The sequence below is a fragment of the Ornithodoros turicata genome, chromosome 2 (genome assembly GCF_037126465.1).
Source record: "Ornithodoros turicata isolate Travis chromosome 2, ASM3712646v1, whole genome shotgun sequence".
Lineage (NCBI taxonomy): Eukaryota > Metazoa > Arthropoda > Arachnida > Ixodida > Argasidae > Ornithodoros > Ornithodoros turicata.
Window position 1 is genome coordinate 56,186,911 of NC_088202.1, and position 18,472 is coordinate 56,205,382.

Here is an 18,472-nt window from a genome sequence, read left to right on the forward strand (position 1 = left end):
CAAGGCTGGGTGGGGGAAGGAAATTCCTTTAGGATGTCTGCGTACGGGGACTGAAGGGCTGATAGCGGCTTGGTCCCAAACACGACGTGCGAGCTGGCGCTGATTCCATTGACCCCGAGTGAGGTGGAAGAATCAATGAGCTGGCGGCGAGCAACATCCGCCATGAGAGAGAAATGCTCAAGAAAGTCAGCCCAAGAATTGCTTGATTCACCGATGCGATGGTGAAAAGCCATGTGAATTGGCGACGGAGCCCGAGGTTCAATGTAAGCGACTTCTGGCCAAAGACTGGAATACCGGTGTTGTTAACCGCAGTGAGGTGCCAAATTGGGTTCTGACGACGTTGCGCCGCCGTTGCTGAGAGGACGCTCACCGCGGCGCCGGTGTCGACCAGCAGTCTGGTCTTGGACTTCCGGTCGATGATGTAGAAAAGGCGACTTGGGAAACAGCCTCGGGAGTCGCGAGTCGCCGCTAACGACGCCCTGTGGCGTTTCCCGGCATATTCGCAGGGCGGGGTGCACTTGCGGGAGGAGTCGCCGAAATTGAAATGGTACCAACAGTAAGGGAGGGGTATGTCCTGGGTATCGGGTGGCCGTATACCGGAAGGGGAAGGAAGGGTCACCAAGTTTGTGGATGCCTTGAGGAAGGCAAAAGGAGACAACCGGCAGCCAAGAGGGACGGAGTTGGAATGAATGTTTATTGTCACCCGCGCGGGTGCGGCGGGTGACGAGCAGGCAGCGATACCGATGCTGCTACACCTGGCACGGAGCCCCGAACTCCCTACGGCGTACGCACTCTCAGTGGCCGCCTCATGGCTTCTGATATTACACTGACGGCGCTCACACCCGAACTGCTGGCGCTTTCCTTCTTCTTCTTCCTTTTTTTTTCTTTTCATCCGCTCTCAGATTTGCTGCAGTGCCAACCGATGGCGCGTCGACTAAAATGTTACGGACCACGACGCTGTGACCTTGATAGAAGTTCCTTCATACAGGTATCTCAGTAAAACGGCGCTGGAAGCTACTGAGAGGCGTTCTTTTTTTTTTTTTGCATGAGAATGCATCGGCTCGCAATGCAGGCAAGACTATGCAGGTTCTGAAGGACTTGCGATTTAAATGCATTGAACATGCGTCGTACTCGCAGGATCTTGTCCTATTTCGCTATTTTTGTTTCCTAACCTGAAAAAAAAAAAGTCTTCAAAGGAAAGAAATTCTCGGAGGACTCGGAGGTGATAGGAGAAGTCAAAGCATATTTCGGAGAGCAGGCGTCGTATTTCTTTTTCAGTGTCTAGAGCTGATGCAGGGACAATCTGCGAAGTGCGTTGAACTTCGCAGTGAGTATGTCGAATTGTAACAAAAAGGTTTATTTCTCTAGACTGCTCTCTTCCTTGTCGGACCGAGAACTTTTCGGTACCTTCCTCCCCCCCCCACCCCGCCCCCATCATAGAACGACATTCAGCATCCACATACTCTCTGAGTAGATGGATCCTGGTATGGACTGAAAGGAGTCTTCCGTCTGGACGACTCAGACGGACATCTACGCTTCGAGGGTTTTGATTGCGACGGAATAGCGGTAAAAATAGGTCGAAAAAGAGGCCTTAGCGCTCATGGTTGCATGCGACAAATTTCGCATGTTCATCCTTGTCCATATGTCGGCATTTCCCGAAAAATTCTCATTCAACATCGCATCATGTCCGGCCTTTCCCACAGCCCATAACATCACATCACCATCACAGTCCATGACATCATAACACATCATTCAACATCAACATCACAGCGCATCACATCATAACCCATCATTCAGCATCAACATCACAATTCATCACATCATTACTCATCATACAACATCACAGCCATCACATACAACATCATAGACCATCATTCGACATCACGGGCCATCACATCACTACCCATCATTTAACATCACAGCACAGAACATCATTACTCATAATTTGACATCACAGCCCATTCATGGATCAGAATTCAACTTGTGGTGACGCGGTCGCGAGGAGGGGGCGGCCCTTTGTCTGAGGCCCCCCAACCTCCTCAGTTGCCCTCCGGGCAGGTTTTCTTCCACTGACCAAGATCGCCGCACGTACCGTTCTGTCGCGCGGATTGAGGTCAGTGGGAGGTGAGACGGGAGGGAGCGGCGGGGAAAAGCGGACATTCGGGACCGGAGCAGCGCAGGAGGAAGACCTGTTCGAGACCAATAAATGATGTAAGTTGCAGTCTGGTGTCGGAGTCATTCTTGATTGGCGATAGGGAACGTACTGGTTACTTAGACCACAACCCGGTGGGGAAGGCCACTTGCAGGAGCAAATCCCACATCTGGCGCCCAACGTAGGCCTACGTTCCTTTGTCGTCAATTGAGAGTGGTTCTGAGCGCTCTACATTTTGGGGGCCCTGTTAGGATTTTGGGGGAACACGGGTGTTAGGCGCCTCGTGGCATGGTAGTGCATACGCGATCCATGGAAAATCAGTCCGGGTCAGCAACAAACGGGGACACTATTAACCCCGGCGAGGCGGGAGCACGTGGCGGCAACGGCGATGCCGGAACCAACACGGGGGCAGGTGTGCATCCACCTCTCCCCACTCCACAAGCGGTTGATACCGCTAGCTTATTGCTGCAAGTGACAAATATTGTCGCTTCATTGACCCAGCAGTTGAATGCGGCGCAGACTAGCCCGCATTCTACTTTTCCCCCCCGGCTCCACCCGAGTATGACAATTCCGACGTACTCGGGATACTCTGATAGAAAGTCGGTAGCTGACTTCCTATTGGAGATGGAGACCTATCAGGTTGCATCTAGAGCGTCCGACGAGGTAGTGCTAGGGCAGGTCTTGCCAGTAGCTCTAGTGGGGGACGCCGCCCGATGGCGAAGGCTGCAGAAGCCTTTCACCTCGATGGCGGACTTCCGGCAGCGTTTTAGGGAGGAATTTTTGCCACCCGACTACGCAATGCGTGTGCGCGAAGAGTTAGCTTTTCGCACACAGCACGCCGACGAGAGTCTCATTGAATTTGTGCGCGCAATTCAAGAGCTCTTCGATAGGGCCGACCCGACGGCCACAGATCAGGATAAGGTTTCGCGTGTTATACGGCAGAGCCATCCCAGCTTCCGTCCGTATCTACGGGGGCGAAATTTCGAGAATCTTGATGCGCTTGCACGAGAGGCTCGTGTGATTCAGGCTGATTTATTGTCTGAATTGCGGTACCAACCTCCACCGCGCCCGGAACTATCAGTTGAGCCGGGTTGCGCTTGGGCGGGTGTGAAGGACTCCGTTCCACGGGGAAGGGAAGCGACGTCCTTGGTTGCGGACGCGGGAAGCCGGTCGGACGTCATCGTCCCGCCGCGCTCCCTGGATCCTTTCTCCTTCGAACAGAGGCGCCGTGCGGGGTTTGGCGAAAACTCACGCGGCGGTCCGAGGAGTGGAACATCCACTGCTCGGAGGGTTCAGGATAGGCAGAACCAGGTAGAGAGGGACCCCAGTAGCAGAATGCCACAGGCGGACCGCGGGCGGGCGCAGCCCAGATGCTATGGCTGTAATCAACCAGGGCATTACAAGCGTGACTGTCCTGTGCGTCGGGGAAATTTCCGGTCGGCGCAGGGAAACTAGTAACGCCGGCGGCGGCAGTTGGGGTTAGCCCTAATCCGTCGTCGGCAGTCAGAGAGAGCTCGGGGCGTGTGTTTCATACCTCGCCGCAGTCTTTTGCCGAGGATGGATCAGTTTTCGCCCCAATAGCTTGTAGAGTTCAGGAGTCTGCTCCTGTGTTCGGTCCGTACATAGGCGTAACAATAGCTGGGAAAGAGTACATTGGCCTGGTGGATACCGGTGCCACGCTCTCGCTAATCGGAGACGCCGTGTACGCGCACTGTCGTGAACGAAATGTCCGCGTCAGGAAGGTTGATATCCCATTGCGGTTAGCATCGGGAATGTCCAGTGCTACAGGCGCAGTGAGACTTACAATGCGCTTTAGCGGGGGACGGTGCAGACAACGGTTCATTTACCTGTCAGGGCTGTCAATCCCAGTTATTTTGGGACGAGATTTCATTGTCCGAGAGGGATTGATTCTCGATTTAAAGGCAAACGGATATCGGTGTGGGGGACCGCTAAGCCCACTGATTCCTTTCGCCTCTCCTTCACCGACTGGCCGTTTAACCAGTCGTGTGGATACCCACTCGTCAGAAACTAAGCTTGTGCAAACTGTGGGGAGAATACCACAGGATATCGAGCGGGTGGTAGCGTCTTTCGGGGGCAGAGGAGTTGAGCGCGCCAGGCTTTTGGACGCTTTGCTACCCTTTTCCGAAATGTTTACGGAGCACCCAGGAACAACCGATGTTCTAGAACATCGGATTGATACTGGTACTGCGAGGCCCTGGCGGTGTAACCCCAGGCCCCTCAGCGCGCGTAAGAGGGATCTCCTTGACGCGGCGCTGGATGAGATGATTGCGACAGGCGCGGTTAGGCGGTCGCAGAGCCCCTGGGCTTTCCCGGTGGTGCTGGCACCTAAAAAAGATGGGACGGCAAGGCTGTGTGTGGATTATCGCCAGTTAAACACCGTGACGGTCAGAGATGCTTATCCTTTTCCGTCCATCGAGTCGATCATGTACGCGTTGGGGAATGCCAGCGTGTTCACGATTTTGGACTGTAGCAGGGGCTTTCTGCAGATTCCTGTAGGGGAGGAGGATATCCAAAAGACGGCATTCACGTGTCACAGAGGCTTGTTTGAATTTACGAGACTCCCTTTTGGATTGTCCAACTCGCCCGCTAGTTTTCAGAGGCTAATGGACGTCGTGCTGGATGACGCGAAGTTCAATTATGCCATGGCTTACATGGACGACGTAGTGGTATTTTCTAAGTCGTTCGATGAGCATCTCGTTCACTTGGGCAATGTGTTAAGTCGGATGAGGGACGCGGGGTTGACCATTAATCCCGGCAAAGTTCAGCTTGCATCTCCCAAGGTGGATCTCCTTGGTTTTGTAGTTGATCTTGGTACGCTAAGTCCGAATGAGGATAAATTGAGGGCCATACTCGAGTATCCTCGTCCGCATGACGTCAAGAGCCTTCAGAGGTTCCTAGGAATGGTTGGCTTCTATCGCCAGTTCATCCCGCATTGCGCGTCCTTAGCAAAACCACTGTACGAGCTACTGCGGAAGAATTCCCAGTGGGCTTGGGGGCCTAGGCAGGAGGAGGCGTTTCGCTCCTTATCACAAGCTATAGCGGATACAGCTAAATTGTGGTTGCCAGATCTTAACAAGCCGTTCGTTATGCAAACTGATGCAAGCGATTACGGGCTTGGTGCAGTGCTGCTACAGGAACACGACGGTGGTCTATGCCCGGTCGGGTTCGCTAGTCGCACACTGTCGCCGGCGGAGATGAACTATTCCGTTACGGAGAAGGAGTGCTTGGCGGTAATGTTTGGCTTGAAAAAGTTCGACATGTATTTGGATGGGACAACTTTTACCATTCAGACCGACCACCAAGCACTCTCCTGGCTGCAGCGGTTGAAGAAACCGTCAGGCAGATTAGCACGCTGGGCGTTAGCACTTCAGGGCTATTCCTACCATGTAGAATACCTGAAAGGAAACGCGAACAAAGTGGCAGACGCTTTGTCCCGTGCGCCACTGGGTTACAGCTGTGAATTACAGCAGGAACCTCAGTGTCAGGGCAGGTCATCGACCGGTTGTGTGGGTGACTTGGACCTGGTTAGAGCCGCTAGACGCGGGAGGTCCTCTCTCCCAGCGGAAGAGAGAGGAGGGGAGATTGGGTGCGCGTGCGATTACGCTAGTCTCCCGGAAGGCGTGGAACGGCAGACCGAGGAGGGGGATCTCGTGGCCGCGATTGGTTTGAATCGGGCAGGTAACTCCTTGTCTTGTGGCACGATCGTAAGCAGGGAAGAGCTCTTAGAGGCACAGAAGTCGGACGGTTTATGTCAGCGGGTGTCGGAAAAGCTGGCGGATAATAGCGCAGCTGACACCGGTAACGCTGGCAGGGATGACGACGGGTGCCTCGACTCGTATCTCTTGAGTGAGGACGGGCTTTTGCTGCGATATGTGCCCGGGTTAGACGAGGAGGACGAGAGTGTTTCCCCCTTCAAGGTCGTAGTTCCCAGGAAATTGCGAAGGGTGTTTATGCGTTATTTCCATGACTCAGCCCTTGCGGGTCACGGCAGTGGCAGCAAGACTTTTCATAAGTTATGCCGCGTCGCGACCTGGCCGGGGATGAGGCAGGATGTTATGCGCTTTACCCGGAGCTGCCCCGTGTGCCAGAAAGCAAAACCAAGGGGTGGTAAACCCCCAGGGTTCATGCAGCCAGTAGTCAGTAGCTACCCCTGGCACATAGTAGCGTGTGACGTAATGGGTCCATTTCCCAGAAGTCCACGGGGGAATCAGTACCTGTTGGTGGTTACTGACCACTTTTCCAAGTGGGTGGAGTTATTCCCGCTTAGGAAGCTGGTGTCGGAGCGGATATGGGACCGGCTGATGGAGACTTTTTCCCGGTTCGGTTTTCCGGCACAGTTGATCACTGACAACGCCAGTTATTTCACTGGCCGAGTCTTTGTCGACTCTTGTGCCGCACTTGGTATTCAGCACAAGAGAACGACGCCGTATCATCCCCAGGCGAACATTACTGAAAGAGTGAATCGCAACCTTAAGCATATGTTGGTAGCTCTAACCGACAGGCACAAGGATTGGGATGTGCGTCTTACTGAGTTGGGATTTGCAACCAGGACGACAGTAAACAGGTCAACGGGGTTTTCCCCGGCATACCTTAACTTTGGGAAGGAGGTTGCTTTCCCATTGGAGAACGGACTGAGACAGTGCACGGAGCCGATTGCTCGGAATCTGTCGAGGTACGCGAGCGAGCTGCGTAGTCGGCTCTCGGATGCGGTGAATTCCGCAAGAGAGAGCTTGGACGCCGCCCGCTCGGAACAAGCGCGTCAGTACGATAAGGGGCACCGTCCTCTGTCATATGAAGTAGGGGATTTGGTCTTGAAGCGCACACACCCGTTGAGCAACGCTGCTGTAGGTTTCACAGCGTCACTGGCACAGCGCTGGGAGGGACCTTTTCGGGTGATTTCCCGATTATCCCGCTTGTCGTACCGTCTCAGTCGTGTGGACACGGCCGAGGAGGCTGGTCCCGTTCACGTCGGCGATTTGAAACGCTATCATGAGCGCGACCAGGAGGATGATGCTACGGGCATAGCTATTTGCCCTCCGGCTCACCCTCGTGATAACTTGGGTAGTTATAACCTGAGACAACGCGGTAGGCCGGTATGTCCTACCCGCGGCGGGGCACGGACTGCGGAGCAGCGTTCTCGCGCGCACAGTTTGCGCACGCGATAACATTTCGTGTTTCCGCACTTCCTTCTCTTTCCAGGGCACCTAAGAAGACCTCTGGTCCCTCAAAGCAAGTCGGCGTCCACTCGAAGCCTAAGGGCAAGCGTGTGGGAGCGCCTCCCGGAAAGAACCTGGCGAGACCTGTTGCCCAGGCCCCCCCGACGCGGCACTCCGTCGCCACCTGGACAGCCCTCGTCGGGGACGAGACGGCTTGCTTCGTCTCGTCGCGACGGTGGCGCGACCAGCCGAGACCACTGCGCGGGGCCGACCCTGGGTCCGTGGCTGCCACCTTCCGCGGCCGCCTCCTGTCGGACAGGCACCCCTCGGAGCCTCCAGCAACCTACACCGAGGAGGAGGCAGACCGCCTGTGCCGATCGTGTGGCGGCCTCGTCGTCCACCTGGCCACCCACGTTCAGGGCGAGCGACACCGCGCCGCCGAGGCTTCCAGGGCGGCACCGTCAGCGGAGTCGGCCCCCCCAGCTACCACCCCGCCGGCAGCACTGCCGAACCCGGAGGACGCCATTGCGGCTGCAGTGCGGGTGCTGCAGGCGTTTCGGCCGGGGCCCCTGTGCCCTGTGGACCGCCCTCCCCTCTCTGCCGCCGCCAGCAGCCCGGTGCCCCCCGTCTCCAAGGCCCAGGACCCCCCCGGATTTGAGCAGGAGCTCATGGACTTTTTGGGGGAACCCCCCGCGTCGAGGCCTTAGGTGGGGGGGAGTGTGGTGACGCGGTCGCGAGGAGGGGGCGGCCCTTTGTCTGAGGCCCCCCAACCTCCTCAGTTGCCCTCCGGGCAGGTTTTCTTCCACTGACCAAGATCGCCGCACGTGCCGTTCTGTCGCGCGGATTGAGGTCAGTGGGAGGTGAGACGGGAGGGAGCGGCGGGGAAAAGCGGACATTCGGGACCGGAGCAGCGCAGGAGGAAGACCTGTTCGAGACCAATAAATGATGTAAGTTGCATTCCAGTCTGGTGTCGGAGTCATTCTTGATTGGCGATAGGGAACGTACTGGTTACTTAGACCACAACCCGGTGGGGAAGGCTACTTGCAGGAGCAAATCCCACAAACTTCAGAACTCGTTCTGAATCCAACTTCATTTTGAAGATGGACTTCGAAGCTAAACACCAGGGACCGATTATGAGACCGAAGGCGTTGTATACTGAGCAGCATACCTGCGTTCGGCGACGACTTGGCATTTGCGACTGTGCGCCTGCACCTGCACATTTCATCTTAGGGTGGCAGAATTGTCAACATCGGAACCTACAAACAACGACGACATCTACTTGAAAAACTCTTCACAGGACTGCAAGCTCAACATCACATAATTACCCGTCATTCAACATCAAACTCAACATCACATCATTATTCATAGTTCAACATCACATCACATCATTACAATCATTCAACATCAAACTCAACATCTCATCACAACATTGCCCAGACGTTATCTGCCCATTCAACGTACCCCAGACGAGTTCAAACAGTTCCTGTTTGAACTCCTGTCCACGTATAGGATCAAGCACGTCGCATCAAGCCCAGATTACCTGCAGAGTAACGGCCAAGCCGAGCGCACGGTGCAAACGGCAAAAGCGTTTCTAGTCAAGACTCCCGACATCCATGGCGCACTGCTGGCACACCGATCAACACCCGGGCTCAGTGGACATCTTCATCGGAGCTTCTAATGAACCGGCTCCACTCATCTTTAATTCGATAATCATGAATATACCATGCACTTATTTTAAATCGCAAGTGCCTACGACCGAAGCTTCACTTCATAGAGCTCTAACAAAAAGCGTTCTTTGCTTTTTTGCCTTGGTTTCCTCTCATACTGTGTGAAATATAGTTTAGAAAACCTTGACACCATGTCCAGGAGCGCCAAACGCCTCTCGGTCTCACGGTTTGCAGTGAAGCGGAGAAACCACAGATGGCCGCACTACGAGCACTGGAGGCGTTCCGCCAAACTTGCCTCGCAACGTGCGGCACCCTCGTGTATTTTTAAGCCTACTCGACAATTAGCAGAACGGACCGTTTTTCTTTTTTTTCTTTCGCATCGAACTGAAGTTGCACGACACAAATTGCGGAAGAACGGTGTGCTTCACCTAACGCCCCAGTGTGTCGGGTGAAGTCTGCTTTACGTTGCGTCGCGGAATATGTTGCGTAATTTTTGGTGCTTCCATGTTGCGCCCCTCTTGAAGGACTGATTACACATGTATGCATGTATGCATTACTGATGTCACAGTGCCTCCAAAGTCAGGACGCTATGGGAGCAACGTTTTCTACGCCGACATTAAAGGGGTACTAAAATGCAAGAACAACTTGCTCTCAAATGAACGTCCGTGTTTCAGTTAGTATAATACGTACAAGCAATATTAGTTCATACACCGCTACCGTTTAGAAGAAAAACGGAGTGAAAACAGAGCCGTCCTTGGCGGCAACGAATAGGATCCACAGGAAGCGACGATTGGCGGCATCCAATGAGACAACAGGACAAGCGCGCGCTTACCTATCGTGGCAGTGTGGATTTGGAACGGGTCCGATCGTAGTGTTCCGTATATGCGCGGCATAATGCGCACTGCTTCATTTTTCAATACCGACTAACTGAATTGTAGCCTGCAACAGTTCTCGCGAATGCTCCACTGACAACATTTATTTTCACGACCATCGGACAGCGACGTCATTCGGCTTCGCAACGCGCACTATATTTTTCACCGGAATTGCTCCTTGGCGTAGCACGCGCGTGCACGCGCAGCATGGACTAAAACACCGATGCACGAGCTGGAACGACGTTCACTGTTAGCTCCGAAGCAAGACGGAGTTCCGTATATTTTTTATTGTAGTTGAGTAACGGAATCAAGGTTTTGAATTATGATAACAAGTACGAAATTAACATAGCGTAGAACGTGATTTGAAGTCAACTTGTTTTTATATTTTAGTGCCCCTTTGAGTACACAGCGCAAAGAACACTGTATTGTACCTGTTTGAGCGGATAAAAAAAAAAGAAGGAGGGCGAACAACACAACTTTATTTTTGGTTCTGATGAATGGTGTATTAATCGCCAAAGGCAGTACTCTACCCCATCGGTGGCAGCCATTTGGTGAAACATAATGACAAGCCTCGCGGTGAGGGCTGATGTCCTACGTTGTCCAAGAAGGTTAGCAGCGCTTCTAGGACAGAGCGCTTGGAGGGCTGGATGTGATCATGGACGAATGTAATCCTATAATAGCGTGATAGCGTTCCTGAAAGGTTGCTAGTGCGGCCAATGGAGATGGATTCGTTCCAGTGTCTTCGAGGTCACTACAGTGATGTCATCTTGGAGAGTCAGTCTGTCGCAAAATTGCATGCTCCGTGTGACACAGTTTGACCACTGGCGTTGTCACAGTGCAAATGAAAGGCAATACTTCGAAGTCCCTGCCTCGTTGATCATTGAGCGCCACTCCGTGGTAAGTGTGACTTGCACTATGACGTTTCGGGAGTGTGTGATCAGTGTGCTTGGGCATACCGTGTCGGTGTCGGAGGACGATATGTCGGGGGGGGGGGGGTGATAGGGGAAAATCGAAAGTCATGCAGGAAAGGGCGAAAGGAAAGGGCAGGAATATGTAATCTTCCTCAATCTGTGGTTTGGTAGTCCCGCAGAACCGCCCACCATTTAATAAAGAAATAAAACAAAACCCATGCGATTACTCCCACCCAGTCTTCATTGGGTGCCCCTAACCACGGCCAGAGTTCGAGGTAACTCGTTACTGTAAGTTCCTTTGTTTGGTGTCTTGTAACCCGTGCTTGTAACTTAACTCGGTACATTTGTGCCGTGGTAACCTTCAGAGGAACCCGTTTCTTTCTCAGATAACTTTGCCAAAGTAACTTAAGCTAAGTCCCAAGTTACTTTTAATTCGCTTTTCACTCACATGCACATATTTTCTTGCTTTCTCTTCAGTTCTTTCATGGCATTTTATGCCATAAAACGTCATACTCAATCAATGGCAGTATTCTATTCAGGAAGTAAGAACCGCTGCCATTGAAATGAAGCTGAACCATTGTGAGCCCACAGGGAGTAAGATGCAAAGCGCTCGACTTGTTAAACATAAACGAAAACGAAGCGTGTGTCACTCATTCGCAGGCAACTCCATGTCTAACTGAACTGCTCACGCGCGCTGGAACTGTGTAGTGCTAGTATGTGTCCGAAGTAACTTGGAAGTAACTCGTTCTTTTTTAAAAGTAACTCCGTAACTGCAAGTTATATTTCAGGCTTAAGAACTTCTTTATTAACTTAGTTAAATTTTTCCTTTTTTACAGTTTCATTTTTCTCAATCAGAACAATTTAGTGAAGGTAAAGAATGACTTCGACAGCCCTAGTTAGCTGTAGACAAATATGCAACAAAAAACACCCTGAATATGCATAAAACTGTCATTAAAATCTTCGAGAAATCTAGTAAAAACCCCGCATATCTCAATATGTCTTGTGATTCCAATGCTTATAACTGCTAGCGTTTCGGCCATCTCGCGCACAACTGCGGCTGGCCCACACGATGCAAGATCTGCTCAGGTTGTACACCCTTCAGGATTGTACTGCGCGGCGTGAGACAAAGTGCTGTAACTGTGGTGGACCACTTGCGACTAAGGGATCAACGATGCAGCGCTTCCAGATGGGTGTACTCCCCAGCGTAGGCCGACCTGTGGTCAGCAGTAGTAACAATGCCCCAGTTGGAGCAGCGCCACGCAAACAGCAAACGATTGTTGCGGCGCTGCCCAGCAAGAGAAAACCTTTCCCAGGTCGGACTTAGCGGTCTCTGCACTTCAAAGAAGAGCCCATGCTAGAGCTGGATGCTCGAACTCCCTTCCCGTCGTCGTCTCCTTTGTGCGAGTCCTATGCTGCCGTCGCAGAACGGGCCGCGGTTCCCCTGATATGAACACGTAGGAGTCGAGTGACGTTGGCACCGCGACAATAACCAAGCCAAGCCGAATGAAAACGAGTCGTGATGACTCGGCAGGTTCTAAAGGCACTTTTGGTGGCTTTTCCGGGTGCTGCGGGCTCCCAGAGGTGAAGGCCTTGCTTGTGACTAAAAGGCTGTGACAGCGAAGCATGGAACATCTGTATAGGCGGGCTACCCTCCTCCAATGGAATGCGTGTATGGTCTGCGCACGAAGCCACCGGCCTCAAGTTGTTTTTCTTGAAATATCAAGCTCCCCTTCTGACCATCAGTGAAGCATATGTGAAGTCGGACTTTCGTCTTAGTGGCTACAATGTCTTTAGATAACCCGGGTTGTCAGTGTGGAGAACAGTGCACTGTGTGCGGCGATTTGACTGCAACGCAGGTACACACGGTGGGGCCACTGCCGTTCGACCTTATGCATTGCAGAGTTCAGCTAGGGAGGACCACATTGTATGTTCTGATTCTGTATGTCCCGCCGTCAATCCCGGTGACAATGCACGGCTTGCGGTCGGCTCTTGGTGGATTGGGTGCTCCCACGCTTGCAGTTGGTCACATAAACGCGCACTATCCTATGTGAGGAAGCCGTAAGCGCGATGCCAAGGGGTCTCTGTGGTGCGACGTCATTGAAGATCTTGTCCTCTGTGTCTTGAATGATGGGTCTTCAACATTCCTGCGTCGGGACTTCTCGACAGATGCACTAGACGTTTCGCTGTGCTCCAGGGATCTTTTTCCACATTTCACTTGCAGGGATTTGGGCAGTAGAGGCAACGACCACCTCCCCATATTCATGTCGCAAGTACGCTTCCGGTGCAGGCCACAGGATCGCTCGGTTGACCAATTGGCAGTCCTTTCGCAGCGTGGGCAAGAAAGATGTGCAGTTGGGAACGACAGCAGAGGAAATTACTGATCTCATTGTGCGGTGTCTAACGTCATCCGCCACGGCTGCTAAGGTCGCTGTCGGTCATGTATATACGGATCCAGTAGTGGAGCGTTGACGTGCTTATAGGAGAAGGGCGGAGCGAAAGGCAGGGCGATCTGGCCAACTCACTGATGTTCAGGATGCACGTCATCACCTGCTTCGGTCTTGGTCACCTATGCAGCAATCCGTAACCTGAATTACACCTGCCTTTTGGTCCTCTTAGAGATCTACAACCAATCATGGAGGGATGGACAAGTCCCTGCTCAGTGGAAGGAGGCCCCTAGCCCTAGCTATGAGCCCTAGCTGTACCTATACTGAAATCGGGAAAATACCCCTTGGATCTGGCGTCTTTTCGTCCTCTCAACCTTACCAGCAGCCTGGACAAAGTTGTAGAGCGCATGGTGCTGCACAGGCTCGAGTGGTGGCTTGAGAGAAGGTCTGTTTTCCTCCAGGAAATGTCAGGCTTCCATAGGCATCGTAGTTCCGTGGATTCGGTGATGGATTTGGTCTCTGCTGCTGAGGAAGCGAAAGCCCAGAGACAAATCGTGATGGCTGTCTTCCTGGATGTCAAGCGGGCGTATGACACCGTAAGCCACCACGGTGTTCCCCATGCGTTGCCCCGGTCTCAAGTGCCTAGGAAAGCGGTTGCATGGCTTTCCCACTTCCTGAAAATTTTTGTTAGAACAGGAAAATTTTTGTTAGAACTTGCGAGGGTGACACAAAGAAGACTGCTGTACCGCAGGGTGTCCCCCAAGGAAGTGTCCTAAGCCTGTTATTATTTAATATTGTCATGGTTGCCCTCAAGAAATGTCTACCGAGGAGAGTAATTCCGGCCGTAATACCGGCAATTCAACATCGGTTGCAAAGAGCACTGGACGCATTCAACAACTTCTTGTTGAACGCGGGGATGGATATTTCCACCGGAAAAAGCGCTGTCTTTCCTTTTACTCGAAGCTCTATGCAGAGGTACCAACTTCGGATTGGCAACTTCCCCCTCATACAAATCAAGCTTCACAGGTACCTGGATGTCATCCTGGATCGCAACCTCTCGTGGAGTAGGTACATTGACTTCTTCATCTCAAGGGCTCGGCGCTGGGGGAATATGATTCGCCACTTTGCCGGCGTGCGCTGAGTGTGAACTGAGCGGGATCTTCTTGTGCTCCACAAAACTCTGGTTCGCGGCTTCCTGCTATACAGCTTGCCCATATTGCACCTCTGAACACAAGTTTCGGTGTACACTGGCAAACAGCCTGTGGACGTACCTTGGTGGCTCGCGCAGCGCTGAGACGCGGATGGTGATCGCCGACGCCGAAGAAATACCTGCCAATGTCCTCCGCCGAAGAGAAACCATCCGGCACTATTTACGGTTGCTGGCTCGCCGCCCTCTTGTTCAAAAGCTACGTAGGGGAAAGAACAGTAAACTCTCGCTCTGTGTTACAGCAGCATCTGGAAACATCTCTGGCTTTACTGTTGCCCCGACCGCCCCTTCAGTGGCACCATGGACACTGCCGAGCCCATCCCTCTCGACACACATCCCTGGCCTCTTGGGGTCAAAGAGCCAGATCCCCTTTCCGGTTCCCAAGCAATAGCAATCTACTTTGGAAATGACGGATACAGAAGTACAGAGGCCGCACGGCTGTGTTCACAGATGGTTTGTCTACGTCGGATGGCTCCTCCGGTGTCTTTTTCATACCGGACGAGTCACTATCATGTGGGTTTCGCCTGTCACATCGCACTTCGTCGACCTCTGCGGAGCTGTATGCCACCTTGCTATCTCTAAAGTCTGTGTTGAACTACCCTCCTCGCTCCTGGGTGATACAGTCAACCCTCGTTTTATTAACCCTCGATTTACAAGTTCCCTCGGTTTATGAACGGCGTCACAAGGAGCCAAACTTTTTCCATGTAGTATTTCTCCCTCGGTTTATGAACTCTCGATATCCAAACTGTGAACGGATTTTCAGGGAAGGAACCGCAAAAGAACCCGTGTTCTGCTGACTTCGATTTATGAACGGGGAAGTACTGGGATTACGTCGATAAAGATGAACAAAGAATGAAAGTCAAGAACCCGTGCAGTGTCCCATAGCCACAAGAATTACCAGAAGCGACGGTGCTGACGGTGAACACATATGTGAGCCGCTTGATGATGGTGCTTTAGTGCAATAGTCAACTGATGGTGCCGAGAGTGATCATAGTGATAGTGAAGATAAACAACAGGACTGGTTCGGAGCTGTGACAGCTCGCCCAACGTTTAATCACATCCACATAGCGATACGGTGCTTTGACGACCAGGCGGACGAGTCAAGTGCCAGACTTCTATCGTCTCTTCTGAAGAGGATAAAGATAGCAGAATGGATGGTGTAGAGCACAATTCCGGAGTATTTTAAAAAAGAAACGTAATCTAGTGCATTTCTTGTCGTGTTTCGGGCTATTTCTCTTCTGTGCACCTTACACCTCAATCTATGAATTCCTCAATTTATGAACGATTTTTGGAGAAACGAAGGATGTTCATAAATCGAGGGTTGACTGTATACACAGACTCAAAATCAGCCCTGCCATGTGTAGGAAGCATGGGCATCCGCGGTTCTTTGGCCCCGATGGCCCCTTGACCATGACGGAGCTCAAAGTTCTTTGCAACAGGGACACCAGGGGACGCTATAGTGGGTCCCCGGCCACACTGGCATTCAGGGCAACGAGGAGGCAGATTTGGCGGTGGCTGGGACCCACCATATCTCCAGAACCTGCCCATTATCCTCTCTAACGGAGATAGGCGCTTCTACTTGTCTGCATTGGTGTCACTCTTGGCCCACCAGCAATGACTCCATGACATCGGTCAATGGTCACTCCTCCATGCAGTCATTATCATTTAGGATGCCAGGTGGCTTCCCTCGCAGCTTTACTCACTTCTGCGGCGTCTACGACTCAACGTCTCCTTCACCTCTGTGTTCCGGGTTAAGCTGGGTTACAGTAACACGGCGCTGTGCCCAGCTTACCACACCAGAGCTACTACCCCCCATATCATCGAGGACTGCGACCGGTACAGGTGTGAACACCTAGTGTTTCGATGCCAACTTGAGCTCTTTGACGGTAGACCGTTCAGCTTGTCCAAAGTACTTGGCCCATGGAGCTCGCCTGCTGCGCATCACTGGCAGGCTGTTCGCGCCCTTTTTGATTTCATGCAAACCAATGCGCTCCTCGGAGAGCTCTAAAACGAGAACTCCGACCTGTTGTCGCTTCGCGTTCGCCATAATTTATCCTCTCATATTAACCGCTGTGAAGTGGGGGAGGGTCCTGTGGCTACCACGGGGAAACGTCCTATGCCATGATCACTTCTTCTTCATATACAGGGTGTCCCAGCTAACTGTGAACATATTTTTTAAAAATATATATGACACTTTTTCCAAGATGAAATCAATTGCAATATAGCATATGCTGAAGGGCACTCCCTAGGAGGGGATTAGCAAAGTCCAAAGGCAATGTCTTAATTGACTTTCATTAATTAACTTTTTAGTTATAAAACCTAGAAAGTTGTCAGAATGAGAACATCTGTTCCTTTCGGTCACCTGATATCGTAGCCGTTTTCAGAACAAAAATCCGTTCGATAGATCGCCCTAAAAAAATTCGTGACGAAACGCCATTTTTTTCTTTATTTTGTTCATTGCCCTTCTTAGAAGACGCGTCTTTCCTTCACCTCCACTTGTTAACTCTAACATCGCTAAGCAAAAATTACTCGTATCGAAATACGATGGACTAGTTTTACGTGCGGTATAAATAGAATACAAATGCAGGTGGCAAATCAACATGTCATTTTTAATGACAAAGTTACTTACTTTGTAACACATAGCGCAGTCCAAGAAAAGCCGACAGTTCTCTTATGTCACTTCTGTCAAAAACAGGTGGTTGCATTGTAAGATCAACGTGTTTGTAACACAGGATTTATAGAAGTGTTGTCATTTTTTTCTTTTTTGACAGCGCTTCGTGTTAGGGATTATTTCTACAGTTAGCGTGGGCTACGTACACTCACATTGGGTGGGCCGGGCGCTGTTTCAAACACGTTGATTATTCAAACACTTCTCGTATCACAGCAGGCTCGTAGTCGAAGAGCCAAGTCGCTGTTGTGGACAGACATTCTACATGGCGGAACCGTCTGATCATGGACTCTCACAGGGTATGAAAGATAGCTTCATATGCACAAACATCGTTTATTTTTTTTGTGTGTGTCTGTGTCTGTGTGTGTTTCTGTATCATGTTTTCCTTTAATTTTTCCCGCCGTCCACAAAAGGACAAAGACAGAGCACTTTGCGGCTGGGCCCATTATTATCGATAACAAACTTCAGTTATGGCATAACGTGGGGACGGCTGATATCGTATCGGCCAATGGACACAAACGTACAAAGACAACTCTGAGTCCAGCAGTATAACCTGCATTTTGGGGTTGAGGTCAGTGAACGTGACAGGTCAATGTTGATTGGAAAGCACAGTCAGACAGTATTTTCCCGCACGGTCAGTAAAAGAATAGAATAGCATGATAAGGGTGGGGGCCATTGAAAAGAACGGCCTACGATTCTTTGTAAGTTGAGCGCAATATTCTTGGTAACAAGCATCCGTTCTGGCATAGCGTGTTACGGCGTTAGGGGCAATGAACATAAAAGCGCAAAGCAAAAGGGGGACTCTCCGCCGTAACCGGCTACAGCACAACCTCGGTATTTTCTCGCTTACTTTTTTTGTTTTTTGTGCGTGTGCGTGCGTGGTAAGAAGAGAGAAAACACCGAAAAGTCTTCACTGTTAGCGGGCATATTACTTCCTAACTTAATAGACTATGTACAGCGCAATCGTACTGCAATGAACATGGTAAGGGATAGGCTTTCTTTTTTGTCGGGAATCCTGACCAGTATGACGTTTTGACTGGTTGGATCTCTTGACTCGCCTGTCACGTAACCGGTTGGATCTCTTGACTCGTTGGATCTCTTGACCGGGTTGGAACCCTTGACGCTTTGGATCTTTTGACTCGCCTGTCACGTGACCAGTTGGATCTCCTGACTCGATGGATCTCTTGACTCGTTGGATCTCTTGACCGGAAGCGGAATAAAAGTAGGCACCCTAGGCCACCTAAAAGTGAAGGTCGAATATGCTGCACAAGTAGGTCAGCCGTCTGCGCAGCTCCCCAGCTTTCCTGTCTCCCCTATTGGCTGTGGAGTGATCTAGTGGCTTCCTTCCCCCGGGTTCACCTTTGTGAACCCATGCGGAGGACGGTGTCGGCCCACGAATACCCCCTATTGCTGCCTTGCGAGTGGCCAGAAACG

The 18,472-nt window shown here is 51.7% G+C and overlaps 2 protein-coding genes across 2 annotated transcripts; both read left to right on the forward strand.

The window, feature by feature from the left end:
• The first annotated feature begins 2,713 nt into the window (after positions 1 to 2,713).
• On the forward strand, positions 2,714 to 3,607 carry LOC135384669 (uncharacterized). Its single transcript, XM_064613860.1, has one exon. It carries the CDS (start codon positions 2,714 to 2,716, stop codon positions 3,605 to 3,607), a length of 894 nt encoding a protein of 297 aa, XP_064469930.1.
• A 692-nt stretch (positions 3,608 to 4,299) lies between these two features.
• On the forward strand, positions 4,300 to 8,036 carry LOC135384670 (uncharacterized). The gene is made up of 2 exons (XM_064613861.1): positions 4,300 to 6,845; positions 7,373 to 8,036. The coding sequence occupies exons 1-2, from the start codon at positions 4,300 to 4,302 to the stop codon at positions 8,034 to 8,036; spliced, it is 3,210 nt and encodes a 1,069-aa protein (XP_064469931.1).
• The last annotated feature ends 10,436 nt before the right edge of the window (positions 8,037 to 18,472 follow it).